We start from the raw sequence: 19,638 nt of genomic DNA, 5'->3' as shown, positions 1-19,638 counted from the left end.
CACAGACACTCCTTATGGTCGTCTGTACACGGGTAGGAGGGCTGTTGTATATATATATATATATATGACCGTTATAAATCGGGGACGATGAAGTTTTAACGGCGGTGACTCGGAAAAGTGTGTCGGAAAATATTGATAAATCGATGAAACAAAACGAGGAAATCGTGTATATTATATATTGCACACAGTCGGCCGTCCGTTTTCAAACGTTTATTTCGTATTACATTATTATTATTATTATTATTATTATTATTATTATATAAATCCGGCGGCGGAGGTCACGTGATATTTATATAGATCGTCTTGCGGTCATGTCTACATTATTATTATTATTATTATTATACGCTCGTGTATAGGTAGGTATAGGTACATATTATGACAGTGCACTGAGATATGACTTATCCTTATCACCGGTGGGGCATAATAGGTGCGTGTGTGTGTGTGTGTGTGTGTGGGCTTACGAGGAGGGACGATGGTGGGTCGGGGATGTGGGTGGGCATGGCGGTTGGTCATCAGTGGCGATAATACTGCGCTGCGGCGGCCGCGGTGGCGTGGCAGAAGAATGGGAACAGAAAGTTTCGTCTAAACGAACGCTGACGTGCTATGATATTGTGTGTGCGGCGGCGGTGGAGGCGGAGAACAGACGGCGCGAGAAGAAAAGTAGAGACGGAGGAAGAATGAGAAGAACTAGAAATAGAAGAAGAAGACGAACAGGACGACGCGGTGTCGGTTTCGGCGGCGGTGTCACTGTCTGCGCGCATACGTATCGCATAGAGGTATACGCGATACACATTATTCTATATAATAATATTATATATAAATACGTGTGTACCGCACGTTATCACGCGACATGCGGGCGAATACGACTTTGATGCGCGCGCATACGATAGGGGTGGCGGAGGGGGCGGCGGCTGCGATGACGGCCTCTTCACTACACTACCCTTCTGCTGGCCGGCGACCGCGTGAGGGGGTGCGATACTCTCTGCTCAGCTGACTGTGCGCGCGAGACGACGTGCACGCCGAGCGGTGCCGTACACATATATACGCGCATTCTGTATGGCTATGACGTAGTCGTACACACGCGTACAACACACCGTGCTACCAACTTTGCGGCGGGCCGGCCGATAGTTTTTCGTGCCCGTCAGTGGCGATGCCGCAGCCGTTCGGAGCTTTATTATCGCCGCCGTCGTTACGGCGCACCCGTATCGCAGCTTTCGCCGCCGCCGCCGTCTCGTGTCGCCGCCTGCGTCCGTCGTCGATGCCGCCGTCCGACGGCAGCAGCACCTACAACAACAACAACAACAACGCGTCCGACACGGCCGGCCCTTATCGCTGCCGCTGACTCCGCCGCGCTCGCAGTGGTCAGTCGCACCGCCGAGTGCACGTTCGCCCCGCACGGCCGTCGCCGTCGCCGTCGTCGTAGCCGTTTTCGTCGTCGTCGTCTTCGCCGTCGTCCCGATCGCTGCCGTATTCGTCGTCGCCGTCGCCGTTATCGCCGCGCCGCCGTCATTTTCCACTGCCGTCGCAGTCGCCGTCGCCGCTTTTGTGTTATCGAACGGCGGCCGCACCTCACCACGCTCGCAAAGCTATTATCACTCAGGTACAGCCGCTGCTATTATCATATTTCTCGTCGAAACACGAGATTATTCCCATATAAGCACCGACACCGCTACCACCACCACTACCGCAATCACCACCACCACCACTACCGCCTCCACAACTACCGCTAGCACGACCTCCACCGCCGTCGCCTCAGCCACCTCCGACTGTTCTACAATAACCGCCGCTACTACGATACTACTATATTACTACGACTCGCCACGCGTCACCGTAAGTACACGTCACGACGCGTGCCTCACCCCGTGTCCGTCTGCCACCCCCATGCCGCCCGGAAAACGGCGCGCACCACACGATCGCTGTGTAGTAAATTTTCGCACAATTTTTTTCCACTCCGGGGGGTTGCGCTTTATCATCCCCCCCGCGTGCGCTCGCTGGTTTTATTCATCATCCGCCGTCGTTATAATATATAATATACGTGCACCGGTCTCACCCCCCCCCCCCCCAGTCACAGCCACCGCCGCCGAGGGAAAAAGTCGTCTGCAAAACTAATTAGGCGCGTTGCCAATTTCTTTCACAATGGAACTGGGCCACCGCCGAAGTGTGCGCGTCTATATAGGTATGGGGTTTTATTGGACCTTTTGGATAAAAACTCGCCGAAAAGAAACCGCTCTCCATTGCCAATACACGGTCGGGCGCCCGCACGCCATAAAATTTATACATTATTATCGGCCCACCCCCGCAACTTTTCCAATTTCCGGGGTAGGTATATATATATATCGCCTTTTGAAGAGACCGCGAAAAACTGTAACATCGTCATCATCGCATAATTTTCGTGCTCCCGCCGTACACATTACTCGGCCGGCGCACACGACTTTGATCGTCTCGCGGCACGTGCATAAACGGATTAAAAACTTTACCAGCCCGATTGTATAATAATATTGTGAGATGGGTGGGCAGAGGCGGACGACGGGCAGGTGGGTACGGAGGAAATTCTCGCGTCGTCGAAATCGAACGTGTGATATTATAATATACGTCTGGTGTGAAACGAGAAAAAAATATCGAGCATATTATTGTACTCATATATTATATGCTGCTGCAGCAGTCGCTCGACACACGCTCTTTTTTTTTTTTTTAATCATCTCGAGTCTTCTGACGTATAACAAAAAATAAAAAAAAAAAAATAATAATAATAAGACAGGTCTTTGCGGCCGCGGCATTCGAGAGCATTATATTCTTGCCACAAAGTCTCGAAGTTCACTGTACCAACCCATTGTTACTATATATATATATATATTGGTATATTATTTTAATAGTAATAATAGTAATGTGATGGTTATTTACGGCAGTACGAATACTACTACGCGGGACTCGGATTTTGACAATCTCATTATACGCGACCCGTTGCCCGAGCTAAGGAACCGTGCAGGACGAGGAGCATAGACGAGTCGGTGTCCGGGGTGGAGGACGATGACGAGGATTAGAGGAGGGCGCGGGGAAAAAATTGTTTTCAACAAAATTTACGAGAAAAATCGAGTTTCCACTCGCCGACTGGTGACGCCACCCTCGTACACATCGTGACGTCACGCCGGCATTATATATGAACTAGATTTTCTTCCTGCCGAATGTGAACTCGTTTTTTCTTCTTTCCTTTTGGCCGTTAAAAACCCACAATATCGATCAAGTGTCGTACGGAACGTAATTTATATATTATATATTATATTATTGCGCTCACCGCGGCGGCGGCGTGACGCCTGCACCGCAATGATTTCACGTTAGTTCTGCGATGCACACGGGGGTGCTCGTGTGACGCGTGTGCAGTGAAACCTCCGAATACCGGACACTCCGGGGTAACCGAGAAGTGTGTCCGGCGTTCGCTCCGCGGAGGCGTCTGTGCTGCTGCTGTCGTCCGGCAGGGGTGCAGGTTTCACTGCGTGCGTCTAACACGCGAACAATAATTTTAACGGTACCTACACGATTTTTCGCCATCGCTCGCACATCACGTGGACGGGTGTTAACACAATATCATAACACAACCGCTTTTATACCGCTTTGGAGACGTATATACATTATACGCACATCCGAACCGCGATATCATATTATTGTACACCGCAGCCGCTCTACAGCGCGTCCACTGTGTCGTGATATTGTCTATGCGAACTTAGGCTCTATCAGTATCGCGCACCGAACTTAACGGAAATGTCATTTCTCCCGGCGGCGCCACGCGACCGTTTCATTTCACGCGCGTAGACACCGCGGTGTGTGCGAGATCGATTCGCCGAGCTTCCTACACGCGTATATGTGTGTGTACACGGTATAAGTGTAGACCTACCGCACTCGTGTCGGGTATCAATGAAAACGTGTCCACTGCTAACCGTTGTACGCGAGACACGCACCCACACACGCACACACCCACGCGCACCCGCACACCCACACGCGCGCACGCGAGCACACCATTGTTTCGTTCACCGTTTTGTGTGTATACGCGCGACATATAGCTGCAGACACTTACGCCGATATACACTTTTGGCGTGTCTTCGCCTCGTGCACCCATATATATAATATATATATATAGGTTCATGTATATATATAATACTAAATGTACGTATATAATACGAGTACATGCACACACACACACACACATATATATATATAATTGTATATAGCAGTGGCAGCAGTATATATATATATATATATATATATATAATGGGTGTACGGCGGAATGGGTATGGATCGCTGCGACGTATTCTGACAATATTAATATAATATGATACACGCGGAAACGCCGGAAACATTTCAACCGAGCGGGGACCGATGGTGCAGGTTATATTGTTTTATTATTATTACAACACGAAGAGTTTCGTCGGTATCTATCGGGTTTTGATACAACCGTCTGCACAGCAGGCATATATAGGCAGGTGGCATGCGTAGGCGTGAGCAGAGTTTCGAGTCGGACGCGGCCAACACATTTTCTATCGTTTAGTGAGCGTTTTGGAATTTCCACCGGTAGACAAAAGAAAAAAAAATGATTTAACCTTTGTCGATACAATAATATCGTCTTGAATGCTCGGCCGCGGTCTGCAATAAAGGCATATCGAACGCTGGAGAAAATAAAAGCTATTGGTGATATTCAGTACACCTTTTGGATGACGAGCACTGTTCAGCACGGCCCCTGGCAGTTCAGCCCTTAAAAATCTATTAGGTACTCAGAGCACCCTGCTGCCCCTGCGGCGAGCACGTCTATGGGTAGGCATGGCTTAAGTATACTAGTTCAGCGTTTCCCAAACTTTTGCTCCTTCGGACCCCTCAGAGAATATAGTAATAATGATCGAGGACCCCGTAATAAAAATAACCTAACCTAACAATAATAAATAATAATAATTATTACCAGACCCTCCCCCGCTGTATACATGCGGACCCCGTGGACCACAGTTTGGAAAACTCTGCACTAGGTTGTTTCAACAGTACCCCCACTATATCCAGTGTATTTTTTTAAGGAATTTTCACTGGGTGACAATTAATATATATTAAAGTATAATAATTATTATAGTGTGATAGAACTATTTCGTACTAGCCCTTCCCCCTAAAATTATTAAAAATAAATACTCATACTAGAAAGCATATAAATAAATACTCATACTAGAAAGCATATAAATAAATGGTGAAAGTTAATGGATATGAGTATAATTTGTTTGAAATAAGACTTAATTTCAAGTAAGATAGAATATTCATTACTTCTATATCATTTTTTTTTTATACGTAGGTAGTATAAAATTTCTACTTTTTGAAATTGTGCTTCTCCCAGTCTTTAAAAACGCAGTCAACTAGGTGACAGAGTATTTTTCACCGAGCGACATTCGCATTCGCCTATATTGTTGACTATTTTAAAAAACTCACCGACTAAAATGGCAACGCAGTGGGGTGACCTATACTAGAGCCGTATGGACTGTACACCGTTTACTCTGCCATTTTATTTCGTTTGATACAGGTCTGTGCGCAATAATCCCGTAAATTAATACAAATAATAAATAGCCACGGGCATATTATATAGGAATAGGTACACCGCCGACTTTTACGTCGGCCGACGCCGATCGCAAGCAGGATATAATATTATATATTATCAAAAAGCAACAAATATAGCGCCGAGGTTGGTGTAGGCACTGTGTATTCAGCAGACAACGGGACGGGAAGGAGGCATACGGATACGACGCAAAGATCTTTTGAATTCCAGTGTAATATACAGACTGTAATCATTATTAGTGGACCGTTTCCGAATATCTGTATAGACTATGCGGATGTTGGCGTCCCCGTAACGTCCTCCGCCCCCCCCCCCCCGGTACCACCATGCGTTGCGTTTTCCTCGAGTCGATAACCACGATATAATGCGAATGCACAGTGTGTGTGTGTGTTATCAATATTTCAAGCGTTATAACACCCAAAGAATATAATATTATACGAAACGATTCCATCCTGGCAACCGATGAAATTATTTAGAAATCGTTGCGCGAACCCGGTCAACGCGATATTCGATTTATCGGTTTGAAAATAATTGTATAAAATAAACGAATGATAGTAAAAGTAAAATGTCAACGCGTTATTATAAAAATAGGCACTAGGTAACGTTTTCAGTTTTATCGAACCTATTATTCGGTTTGTTTTCTGTTTAGGCATAAGTACCTAATATATGTTTTTCCTCGATTTGAAAACATAATTCTTTAAGATTATTGAAAAGTGAGAACCGCGTTATTTTTCAACACACAAATAATCGATAAATAATTAATGGGTTTTCATATTAATTAATATATTTGAATTTTATTCAACGTGGGATTTTACTCGAGCGTTATTATTACTGTTTTACCAAAACAATTTCACATAAAATTAAAAGTATTTCTAATTTTAAATGAAATCCAGGTATCTTTAAATTTTCTTTATATCCATTACTCATATATATATACTTAAATCATAGTCTTATATTATGAACCTGCGAGTATCTTATTTTATAATAAACGAATGACTCATAGTGTTACTGCACAAGTTTTGTGGTAAACGATTAGATTTACGGTACCTATCTAATTGTGTAACACCCACCGTGTGACCTAGTATGGGCTATCAAAGTGTGTAAAAAAACTTTTAGGATTTAACTTTTCAAAAAGTTCCGTTGAACTTCATTTTACGCCAATATAATCTCTAGACAATTAGTTTCGTTACACAATAAATAACATTATATTATTAATCGTTTAAATTCGATAGGCGTTTACGGTAACACGGATTTTGTTGATAAACATAATAAAAAAAAAAATCAAAAACAATGACATAGGTTTAGGTGGAATAAATTTAATGTAAAAAAAAAAAACGATCGCTGTTGCGGGCACCTATAGTATTGAGCGAACAGACTACTAATTTCGAACGTGCACTGAAATATGTGCGGTAAACTTTGCGGTTTTATTTGCAAACGGTGTGAATTGTTTGGTATTGCTGGTTAAGTAAATCTTGGACGAAAATGTGTTTCATCGAATATCAGAAGTCATTGCCTGTAAATACTAATGGAAAAGTTAACAATAGTCTATGAGTTACAATTATTTTAAATAATGCGTATTAAGTACCTAAACCTTTAACGGTAACATATTTTGTATTTGATAAAAATGAAAGCCAAATAGGACAGGTATAATTGTATGTCGTGGCGTTTGCGTATTATATCCAATTTTTCTAAAAACTTAATTGTGTTGTCTTTGTTATGAAACAATTAAGTTTTTCTTAGGAAAAATAACAGTTGCATTAATCAATTTATTCGAGATTAGGCGTTCTTTTAAGTTACTGGTATAATCATATTTCATAATAAAATAATATTTGTTATTAATTACCTAGTTTTCATATTAAATAATACATTATTCAATGTACACTGCCACATTGGATGGAAATTTTAGATTTATTTCAAAAGAGTTTTAAGGTTTATCAAGTAACTTGAACGAAGTTAAATTTAATTTTAAACTTAATAATGTCGTAAGATAATGATAAAACTATTAAAATTTTTACTAGAAAAACATATTATGAATATACAACTTAGGGCATTTTTAAATATTCAAGCAAATATTATACTTTAAAACAATATTAAATACATCAAAAACGCTAATATTTTTTTATATTATTATTGGTGTTCTGAAAGAGTTCAATTTGATTATAAACCTAGTGAAATTATTATAAAAATAACTTCATTCAAGTGTTCTGAGTTAACATCATCTCTAACAAATATAAAAAAAGGTAATGAGTACATATTTTAGACATGCAAATGGTAAATACAAATTTCCTATGTTTTATGTGGGTATTTTTTTTATATTATTCATGATTTAATGAGGTAATTTGGACTGCAAAAAAACTGTGATACATAGTATTTAACTATATTTATTGTTGGGAAATTGAAAGTCACGATGTAAAAATCCCTTTTTCTCAACATCTCATCGAAAATCCGTATGATATGTGAATAATAGCCAAAAATGAATAGTCACGATTGATCGTTTCCTAGAATAAGATACTTACTGTAAATATTTTTGAAGTTTTATCGAAGCATAAGAATATCGATAAAAGACAAACAATTATATGAAAAGTGTGGGATTGATACAATCTGTGAAATAAAGAAAAAGTATTTCTATTGTACTAAAATGTATTTTGTATTGAGAATATTGGAGATGGCCCGAGAAATATTTTGAAAGAAAGCCGAAGGGGTGAATGCAATGTAATAACTATATAGGATGGCTGTAATATAAGATACGGATTATTGGAGTGTAAAAAAGAAATGTTGAGAATGTTGTATTTATAAAAATAATAATTAAAGTAGACGTGGGATTTATTTTCATAACTTTGATGGTCAACGAAATCTATGTTCTGACATACTGATACATACTGATACGCAATTTCTAAGTCACCCACAGCTAGGATTAAATACGTAACTGACGTAAACAAAATAATTCAATTCTTCAATATAATATTATGTATCGTGTTTTTAATAGACCGAAAGCTAGATTTAAATTTACTCATAAATTAAAACAGAGAACCGAGTATAGGTTTAAGTGAAAAAGTGTTATTATTTTAAATTGCAAATATTTAATCAGTGATGCTAATAGTGATAATTTATAGAGGGCATTTGTATAGTATCTATTATCTTCTTATTTTTTCACGAGGGTTTAAATGCTTAAAAATGCACCATTACTCAACACATTAAAAGATCATAATGTCATGAATATAATAAATTAACTGAAAATTATTTTTAAGAGCGTTGAAATTTTAAATTCTCAAAGCTTACAAATTTACAACATCCTAAAATTAAATAAAATCTGTAATCTTCAGTTTTTTGTGTTACCTATCTAGCAAATTATATGTTAAAACTTTTCTTCAAGTCTTTGGTTGTCTTAATATTGTTTTAGTTTTTTTCAATTTGCTCCAGTGCGTCCATAAATTTAATATAGGTACTTATAGTTATAAAAATTTCATTATCCTTTATAAACTATAATTTTTGTATAAGTAAACTTGTTTCTGTTAGAAGACAATATTTACTATAAAATTGTTTTTCTCAAGCTTTCACGTGTTAATTCAACTGCTAAATACTATTGCGACTTAAGAACATTTGGTTCTATAATACGTTGGCATGTGGCCTACTCGAATCAGTGGCGTAACTGATCAATACTACCAACTCATAACAATAATGTTCTGTTCACTTGTTCGTCTTTTACTTTCTCGTACTTTTTATGATTATTAAATTATAAAGATTATAATATCTATAATACTCATCACATTTTAGTAGGCATTTTAGTGCTAAAGTTGATATTAAATATGGAGCGATTGTTTGTATCATCATTTACCTACTAGATAAACTGTTTGTTTGATAATTTTGAAAATAGTTTGGTACTTACATGGTATTTTATATTTTATGCAAATTAAATTATACACACACTGTATTACTTCTATTATGTCTTATATACAAATTATTCAACTAATATTATGTTTTGTTTACAAAATAAATTAAGTTTTAAGTATACATGTATTATTTATTAGAAAATATATGGACCTGAGTCTTTGAAAAAAAAAAAATTGGGTATCTAACTGTGTAGAAAAATCTAATATGAGGTAGACATAAACAGTTAATATACGACAAGATATATTTTATACGTTTAAGATAGAAATATTATAACAAAATTTGACACATATAGTATTATACAATATTATTGAAATATTAGTTGTTAAATTGTAAAATAATGTTATTTTGCTATTGAAATTGTATAGTTGTATGAAACGTTGTTGATATGGTGTCAGAGTGTATTTTAATTCTTCACCTGACTAGATTTGTTAGTCGATGGCAATTCAACGTCACATCGAAAGTGTAAAACAAACTTCAGTGGTTTAATGACAAGTATTTTTCTTCTTTATTCCTCTTATCCGTGTTCCACTATCTTTCTACAACTTTAGTTTGAGAATTGTCGAGGTCTAACGTGTATAACCAATAGTTTCGGGTATTTCTAATTTGAAACTAAGACAAACTCATGTCGTTCCATAAAACAAATATCGTCGACAAAATCGTTTCTTGTATTGGCTTATATAGCGATGGGTATTGTTTTTGCAAACAATACCTATGTATTTATGGTTGGTCAGCACGCACAACCGTTTATGCATTGTTTTCAACGGTAGAATTCATTATTTCGTTGGTTATTAATTATTTTAGAATTTAGACGCATTTAAAAATGCACAGGTATATTTTTATACTCTATGATTAAATTACTTTTACTTCGTTTACAAAATAAGCGGTAAAGGAGAAAGATAAATAAAAAAATAATTGCTTAACCGAATTTTGTCAACTGGAAAATCATTAACCTGAGTAGTTTTTTGATTTAAAATACCTCAAAAAGTCATAATGCCTTAAGTTCACATTTAATGATTATTTTTAAATCGTCTTGAATATACAATGTTTAATATTTTAATGATATTTTTCGTTTGGCAAACATCTGGTTTAATATAAAAGCAAATAATGTAGCAATAGATTATATTTTAAGTTGCGGTACTTAGTTTTTAAGATGTCATACTCTGAACCAATTGAAAAGATATACATTTTCTAATACCGTTCTACGTTAACAACATTTCCGTTTTATTGTAATTTTTAAATCGTTGATGCGGTTCGATATTATGATGTACCAAATATGTTATTTGTTTTTGAGTGGGAGTATCTTATTTCAGTAATTATCATTCAGTTAATATTAACTTTTCGATTAAATTAAACGCCTGTAATAATTATTAAATACTAAGATTTAGATAGTAAGAATGATCATCGTATTCCTTTTCCTGATCGCAATAACCGTTTCAGATAACTTTGATCAAACTTTAGCGGAACTAGTAGAGAGAGGTTCATTAATTTTGTAATTCCCATAAACCCTAAAATGAATGATTAATTAAAGATGTAAAATTATTGAAGACGTATAAACTGTTTTATTAATGATTTATATACAAAGTGGTATTTTCTTTGATTAACATTATTATTGTTAAATCTCATCGTACTATAGTATTATACTGTGAATAACTTAGAGAATATATATATATATATGTTATAAACCTATGATTATAACTTGTTTGAATATCAAATAAATATATTAGGTAAATATAACATAAAATAAACATAGATTGCTTTCAGATACAATCCTCTCGCTCTAGTAGCGCATCTTATTTCCGTATCTGAACTATTTTTTATTATTTTTTTTGTATAACAACACATGTGAATTTCTATTGGTTTTGCTGCATAGTATTATTTATATGACATTAATTCGGATGTATTATATATTTATTTTAGGTAGGTAGGTACCTATTATTTTTCTAACTATTGTAGATGCGTGCGTGCTGTGAACTAAATGAATTAACTTAGTATCGTTCCATACCTCGTTTCGAAAGAAAGTGAATGTTTGATATTATTTATACTTTATAGGGTTATGTATTTATTTACAATGTATGAGTAAAAGTTAATTTATTTTATACATGCAGTGGGTATTCAATCTCTTTTTATTTATTTAAAATTGAAAAACCCCACACTCGCATATATGTTTCGAATCGTGGTGATTCAGTGATTATCATAAATGTTAATAACGGTTTACAGTTTTATTTATTGTTATCTAAACGATCATTTTTTAAACAACATTTTATACACGTAATAGGTAACGTTATAAATTCAAACTGTTATATTTTTTTTTGTTTTAAATTTTAAGTGTATTGAATTTATAATTAAATTGAATTCTGAAAGACACGTCATAAGTTACTCACGCTCGAGAAAACATGATAATTATTATTAACTACTCATACCGTAATGTTGTACTCCCGGTGGACATTTGTCGAGAGTTGGAAACTCCATTAAATCAATAGTGGGGGGGGGGGGTTATATTTTAATTTAATAAGATAATGAAATTTCCATGTTTAATTTCAAAGGGTATATAATATTATAGTTTATCGGAATTTCCACACGAGCTGCACCGGCACATCAGCCGTCCGTAGTTTCATCGTTCAGTCATACGATGATGCGGGTTGCTAGTGATGGCCACCGCCCATGTACCACGCGTGAGGTCAAACGTGTGTCAGTGGTATAGGTGGTGGTAGGTAACCGACAATATTTATAAAGACTATAAAGAGTTATTAAAAAGAAAAACGAGCCCCCGGTCGGACGGTAACGCACATGCATGCACATAATAATAATAATATAGTAATTATTATTATTACGGTCAGGCCGTGTGTAAACACCTCGTAGTAAAACATCCTCTGCACATTTAACCCCCTGCCCCCAGATCATCCTTGCGTACACATGACGTCATATTATCGTGCAGTGGCTAATGCACATCACACTACGAGTGCATGTTTGACGGTGCGCGCACTTGAAAGACGCGAACGTACATTATAGGAAACACTGCAGTGTTTTAATGTTATTAAAAAAATAATAATAATAAAATTGTAGAACATTTTTTATCCCACACAAAGAATGAAGATGATAAAAAAAGGGGAAAAAAATAAAAGATTGATTGATCGGTTGGTTAATTTGCAGGCGCGTGCGGGTTACACGCGGAGAGTATCGAACCCTCCAGGGTGCCGCCGCCTCACAAATAGTGTATTGGATGTGAGTTTTATGGGTTGCCGTATCCGTATATAATATAATATTATGTGTGTTCGTGTAAAAATGAAAATTCCGTTTAACATTCGACGGTTGCCTGGGGCAGTAATAGTAAAAAATGAAAAAAATAAATTGAATAAATTAGAACGACTCTTGAGAAGTCAACCCCGGCTAACCAAGAGAGAGGGGTATAGAGAGATGAAGCGAGAGGGGGGAGAGGGAGAGAGGGAGAGAGTTGGAACCAAAGAGCAAACAATTATTATTACATATTGTATAGTATATAACGTCATAAACCTCCACCTATACACCCACATTAAAATAATAATACGCAAGAAAAAATAGTTCGCGACACGAACGAAACCGTCTCCGAGGCGTTTATGTAGTAGTAAGTTGTGCGATATTATGTTTAATATGGCAATATTGTATGCGGTTTGCACAGATGCTCCGCGAATGTCATATTATTATTATTATTATTATTATATAATATAGCCACTGCGGTCGGCCGCCGCCGCCAGTTTATTATCAATAAAACAATATAATATATTATACCGTACCTATATATATATATATAATATGAAACACGCGTAGGTAGGTATGACAAACGACAATTATATTATACAAAACAATATTAAAACAATATTTGCGTGCGTCTGGCATATATATCATATAATACCTATGTGCGCGATATAATATACTATTATAATATATCGTATATTTTCACGTCCAAGTAATAAACGCGCACTCGCACATAAACAATATAATATATATAATAGTAACAGCCACGGTGTACACGTGTATCGTGTTTTAAATCATTATAATATATTACTTATAATATAATATATCACACTAGCAGTTCATTGTAGTCGCAGTCGTTGTATATTATGTGCGATCGAGTTTTCACACACGCGACTCTTTTTGCTGGCGTCACTTGTTGGTTCAGGTGTCGCGCGCTCGCTCCACGTTACCCACACCGCATAGATTCTATATATATACCTACACGTATACAATTATATATTATATATATAAAATATAATGTACTATAGATGTCAGCTGCGCATTACTCTGCAGAACTGCCCAGGGACAAAATATGAAACCGATCGAAGGCTGACAATTCTGCTGCACCCTTGGCGAATAGCATAATAATGATACAGCCAACTCGCGGCACTCGCCGTGTAACGATAGGTTTTCGGTACAACGAAAATGAGACTTTTGTTCCCTCGGAAATATTGTGACATAGTTCAAGAAAATTCAAATGTACTTTGGCCGAAGCTTTTTCAGCCAAAGCTTTCGCGATGTAACGATTTTTTAAGATTTTGGAATATTGTCAACAGCGGGTAAACTACCCTAAGACAACCCGTTCGATATATTATCTAAACCTCCCTTAAAGTGGTCAAGATCGGTCGAGTATCTTTTTGATTCCATTACCTTGGTACACTTAGGCTTTTACATAATAAGCTTTTAACATTTCTACCTGTCCAGGATCTCTAATCATATGTGTACAAAATTTGAGTACAATCGGTCAAAAACTGTGGATTTTCATACGCTTCATTTATGTAGTATAACTCGATTAATGATACATCTGAATTAGCTGATTATCTATCTATTATGATATCTATCCATCTATTGTTTCCATTTTGCTTTTGTTGAAATATTTTCGATTGTTTTTGGTCAAAATCGGTCGAGTATAATTTTTAGTAAATAAACCTCGACCATAAATTTTGTCTCTTATATTTTTATAATAGCCGTTAAACTCAATTTTACAACTTTATATTATGATAACTCTATTAGCCAAAATGATAAAACATAATACAATACAGAAAACTATATCCAATCATAATAATTATTTTATTATCTGTATTCTGTAATCAGTGACAACCCAATGAACTAAATAACATTTGATTTTCGTGAGGCAAAACAAAATTCATGTGAGTACTACTCAATATTGGACCTATATTTAGGTAGAAAAGTGAAACTATTTACCATCCCTGAGTCTCAAGGACTCTATCGATGTACCTAACTCTTATTGAGAACGGTCCAGTAGTTTTCGAGTCTGTACCAAGCATGATGATCACCCCTTTTTTCTTTTATAATGAAATTTTTCATATTATGGTTTTCGGAATTTTTAAACATACTCTGGACCAATTTTTTGGAATTCCTGAATTTGTTTGTACTACTTTAAGGAGTGTCCTGTGGCAACACAAACTTCTGATTTTCAAATGATAAGTCTATGGTAATGGATTTGGGAGGCATGGGACTATGATGATTTTAAAATGCTGGTAATAAACGTTAATCTATCAGCATTAATAATTTTTAAAAATGGTACAAGTTTAATAAATACTAGATCTAATTTATGTACTTCTGTTTTATATTTTTGTTAAATTATTTATTAAGCACCTATTATCTTTAGGACTTAAGTTAGTTCTAAATTTTAATTTTAATAACTGAGAAACTATATTAGTTCAAATTTTGAATAATAGGTTTTTATATCAAAATTTTCAAAAAAAATATTCACTACGTAATTTACAGTAAAAAAAGAAGTTTTCGTTTAAAAAACAGAATTTTGTATCACCACAGGATACTACTAAAAGGGCGTGGTTGTCGGTTTTTCAAATTTCAAGCAATTTTATAAAATTTTAAATATTTTAAACATAATAGTTGGCATCTCAATTATAATACTTTTACACTAACCTACTGCCCAATGCTTATGTAGAGGAGATTGATGTGGTGTATTATATCGAAAAAAATGACTTCACATGAAAAATATTGGGGCCTTGTAGGATTGTCAGATTTTGATGAAGAATTTAAAAATAATGGCCTTTGAGTACCTAAGTACATGATTTCTATAAACGGTCTTTGTCTCTTCGAGTGTATTTAACAATTACAAAAATCAGAATTTGACCCCACACCCTAGAAACTCACTCAGTAAACCTGATCCAGTATATTATGATAGTATGCAATATTGTAATAATTATATAATATGCCCTATTGTTATTATTATTGTACGTCGTTGCGGTAGGCATAGGTAAATGGGCGTACGTCGTGCGTATTAGTGCGTGTTACATTGTGCCATTGTTGTAGCTATTACGAGCGATTCGCTGTACACAATACCCTAACATGGCCGACTTATAGCGATGTGTGCGGAAGGTGTACAACTCGCGTCGATATGTACGCGACGACGTTTGGGTTTACGTTATCACATTATGTTATGGCGTATGTGCCACCGCGCGCCGGCCGCAAAACGATCGATTCGCGTTTACGCGTGCACATTATTATTATTATTATAATAATATTCGTAGGTATTCGACGCGGCCAGGTATACATCGTGTCATTAAATTAATATACCACGACCACGGTCCCAATGTACATTGTGTATTGGTCGCGTACGATATTATTATGTCATGTGTGTGTGTGTGTGTGTGCGTACAAAAACAATAGTAATAATAATAATAATAATAATAATAATAATAATAATAATAATAATAATATCGTACTCGCGTACTACTCCGCACGCATTTAAATACAGGTACACGACGTATATATTGTGTACGACATAGGACTACGCGATATTAAACGTATAATATTGGTGTGTGTGTGTGTGTGATATGGCGTGTTATTACGACGTGTATGGTCCGTCCGTCCGTGACCGGTTACGCGGTCGCGTGTCATCGGCCGTTGATTTTCATTTCTATTTTGGCCGCTGTCGCGAGCGAGACCGTTATAAGGGAGGTGTATACACCTACCGCACGCGCGTATAAAACAATATATGTATATATATATATAATATAATAAACGAGTATACGTACGATTTCGCTCACTCATTTATTCATTTTTTTCTCGACCTTTTTCCTCAATATATACATATAAATATATGTATACCTACGCGTACACACGGAAAAGGTAAGGGAGTACATACCTACGACCTGCCTGCAGCTACAAGCACACACGAGCGCGCATGCGCACACGCACACCCATAATATATTATAAAATAGGTATGTAATACCGATTTCGCATTCAACGCGTTTCTGACCCTCGCCACACGGAAAATATCTTAATTTTCGCGTGACGCGCAAAAATCGTTTATGCGATCGCGCCGTGTTTCAAACCCCGTACAAGACGGTTTTGTGCGAGACTTAAAGCCCGCAAAGTTCACGCGTGTTTTTATTATTATTATTATCATCATTATAATAATAAACGCACAGCGGCGGGGTGCACGTTCGGGGTTGTGTGCGTGTGCGCGTGTACGAGTGTATGACACGTCAATCGCACGTGTTTTATTTATACTGTACTTATCAACGGCAGTCGAACGCGGCCGGCCGGCCGGCCCCGGGGGTGGGGTGGCAGGGCTGCTCTCTTATCACACGGATCGGGCCGCAAACCCACGACGACGACGACGTCTGTGTGTAATATCATTATGTACCCCCGACTATTCGCATTAAAGTTAGTAGTTCACTGTGCGGCCGACGCCGCCACACCGCCCACCCACCGTTCCGTGTACGGTTTTGAAACTATATACTCGACCGTTCTCCGCCCACGCCACCAACCCCCTCGCGATCTCGAACGCCGCTAAGGTGTAGCCGCGGTAGACTCGTCGTCTTATAGGTGTACCCGACGGAGAAGCTCGGTTTCTACGTCACGCGGAGGGTACCGCGATTTTGCTATAGTTTAACAGGAATAGTAATAATAATCATTACGAGAATTAATAAATAATAGCTTGGAAGTCAATTGCATCCGTTGATTATTAACAACCACGGAACACCAACGACTACCACATATTATTATGATATAATTAGATTGCAGTTTACATAACATAAAAAATATTTTATCGAGAATATGGAACGTAGTGAGCGAATATGATTTGCAGATTACGTCATTATATCCACACGGTATTAAAAACAATCGCATATTATATATAGTTATCTGGCGCTGAGTGAAAAATAAGTACGTTGGTACACGTTATGTTCATTTAAACGATACGAGTTCGAGTGAGTTTTCATTAAATTGCTATTTACATGAGTTCGTGTATCCATACGATAAAAAATAATATCTATTAGTTATTGAAAATTTAATTCCCGATGTCATTTTTAATCAGATGGCTTAAACGTGTATATTATGAATTAACATAACTGTTATTTGGTCAGTAATCAGTATTACTTAATATTTATTTCAATTAGTTAATTTTAATACTTTATTTTAATTTTATTATTTTTTACTTAGTAATAATATTATTTACTCTATTATTTTGTACATAATTCTATAACTAATATCAAATTATTCAAATTATTACTTGATTTTTTTTTATTATGAAGAATAATAATCTTGGGTAATATTGGAGCGTTTCGTATTTTCATTATAAATATTACACAACCATAACTTTTATAAAAATTAGGTTCATGATTTAGTGTTATTATTCGAATTGGCGAGTTAAATATAACTTCAGTAACTTTAATAACGAAGTAACTATATAGTATATCGTGTATTGTATTTACATTCATATTAATATGACCCATGGATTAAACATCTTAACATAACGTGTAGTAATATTTTAGTTCGAAGGACGGAACCATATTATGAAATATTACTTTTCATCATTTTTACGGGTTCGAATGAAAAACCGCTTTTTTGTTGTTGTTGTTACACTGAAAATCGTACACCATTTCATTCAAATCTTTACGGTCTTAACCCTTCAAATGAGATAGTTTCGAGACTTTTAACGCTCAGTCATTTGAATATAATAGCTATTGGCTATTTATAATCTACCGTTTGAATGACGTTCAGATATTAATGTAAAACCAAAACTTTGATAAAAATATTGATAAATGATCATATACTATATTTTGTAACACCATTTTATATTAATATACCCAATATACTTGACTACTTGATTTTAAAAATTGATTTGTAAATTCATATTTTGAAACCGTTCACATAATCCTACTATTATTATTACCTTATTATGTATTACTATTTACTAATATACCGAAATAAAATTTGACTGGGCGAAGGTCTGATACTATCAATTAATTATACCATTCGTAAAAATACCTTAAGTATACTGCTGTTATTTAAATAATTATATTAGTAGTATTTGACTTACACAAATTGTATAATGTATATACTATGCTAATGGCTATAGTCGCCAGTGCTTAAGATCAATAAAAAAAATAAAAATGTATGTTGTATATAAAACTCATATTAGTTAACAAAATAAATAAATATGTTGTAAATTATAATTGATAATTTATGAATTTTGATGTGCGTTGCCAAGTTTAAATTTTTTGTCTGCTACATGTCTACATGTAATTTATAATTATAAAATATGGTTTGCATTTCATGAAATATGTCATATTACGTTTGGACCGGTAATGGATTATTAAATTAGAAAGACTAGAATATTCCGCATTACACATAATATGTTTTCTATGGTAATTTAGAAAGGGAAACTCATTTACTGCTTATACAAGTTGTCAAAATTAAAGGTTTTCGGAACATAGATAATTAATTTTGTTTACATTATATGAAAAATTAATCTTATGACACACACTTGGAAAAAACGTAAAGAAGTTCTTATTTGAAGCCAACAAATCTCCAAAGGTTTAAAGTTAAGTTAGGTTTTACTTTTAATTTTGTCCAACTACTTTCAAACGCTTTAAAGTTTTAATGGTTTTTAAGAATCTAACACATTTCGCTTATTTTTTTGTATTTTTAATTTGTATACATATAATAGCAGTACACAAAAAACCATGTTTAATGTACATATATATATATATATAAATAAATAACAAATAAATACAAACTTGTTTTCCTTTTATTTTAGGTCCTTGTTCATAATCAGAAAACATCGTAGCTGACACAAAAATGTCCCTCCTCAACGTTAAAGGTAACGTACAAAATGTTTTTCAAACATATTTCATTTCAGTTCAGTCAATTAACCCTTAACCCTTGTCTAGTTGCTCTAA

General features: G+C 35.9%; 1 protein-coding gene across 4 annotated transcripts in view; it reads left to right on the top strand.

Moving 5' to 3' along the window:
* Nucleotides 1–1,162: 1,162 nt before the first annotated feature.
* LOC111036794 (protein unc-13 homolog B) overlaps nt 1,163–19,638 on the top strand; it is a 175,027-nt gene continuing 156,551 nt past the window's right edge. For 3 of the 4 annotated variants that reach the window (XM_022318988.1, XM_022318987.1, XM_022318985.1), the window contains exons 1-2: nt 1,163–1,830; nt 19,497–19,559. In XM_022318988.1, coding sequence (XP_022174680.1) covers nt 19,538–19,559 — 22 coding nt within the window. In that variant the 5' untranslated portion in view covers nt 1,163–1,830; nt 19,497–19,537. The remainder of the gene's footprint in view (nt 1,831–19,496; nt 19,560–19,638) is intronic. The other variant, XM_022318986.1, reaches the window with a different exon arrangement.

Source organism: Myzus persicae, unplaced genomic scaffold, assembly GCF_001856785.1.
Source record: "Myzus persicae strain clone G006 unplaced genomic scaffold, MPER_G0061.0, whole genome shotgun sequence".
Taxonomy (NCBI): domain Eukaryota; kingdom Metazoa; phylum Arthropoda; class Insecta; order Hemiptera; family Aphididae; genus Myzus; species Myzus persicae.
Note: the sequence above shows the minus strand (reverse complement) of the source record. Positions and strands in the feature narration are given on the sequence as shown.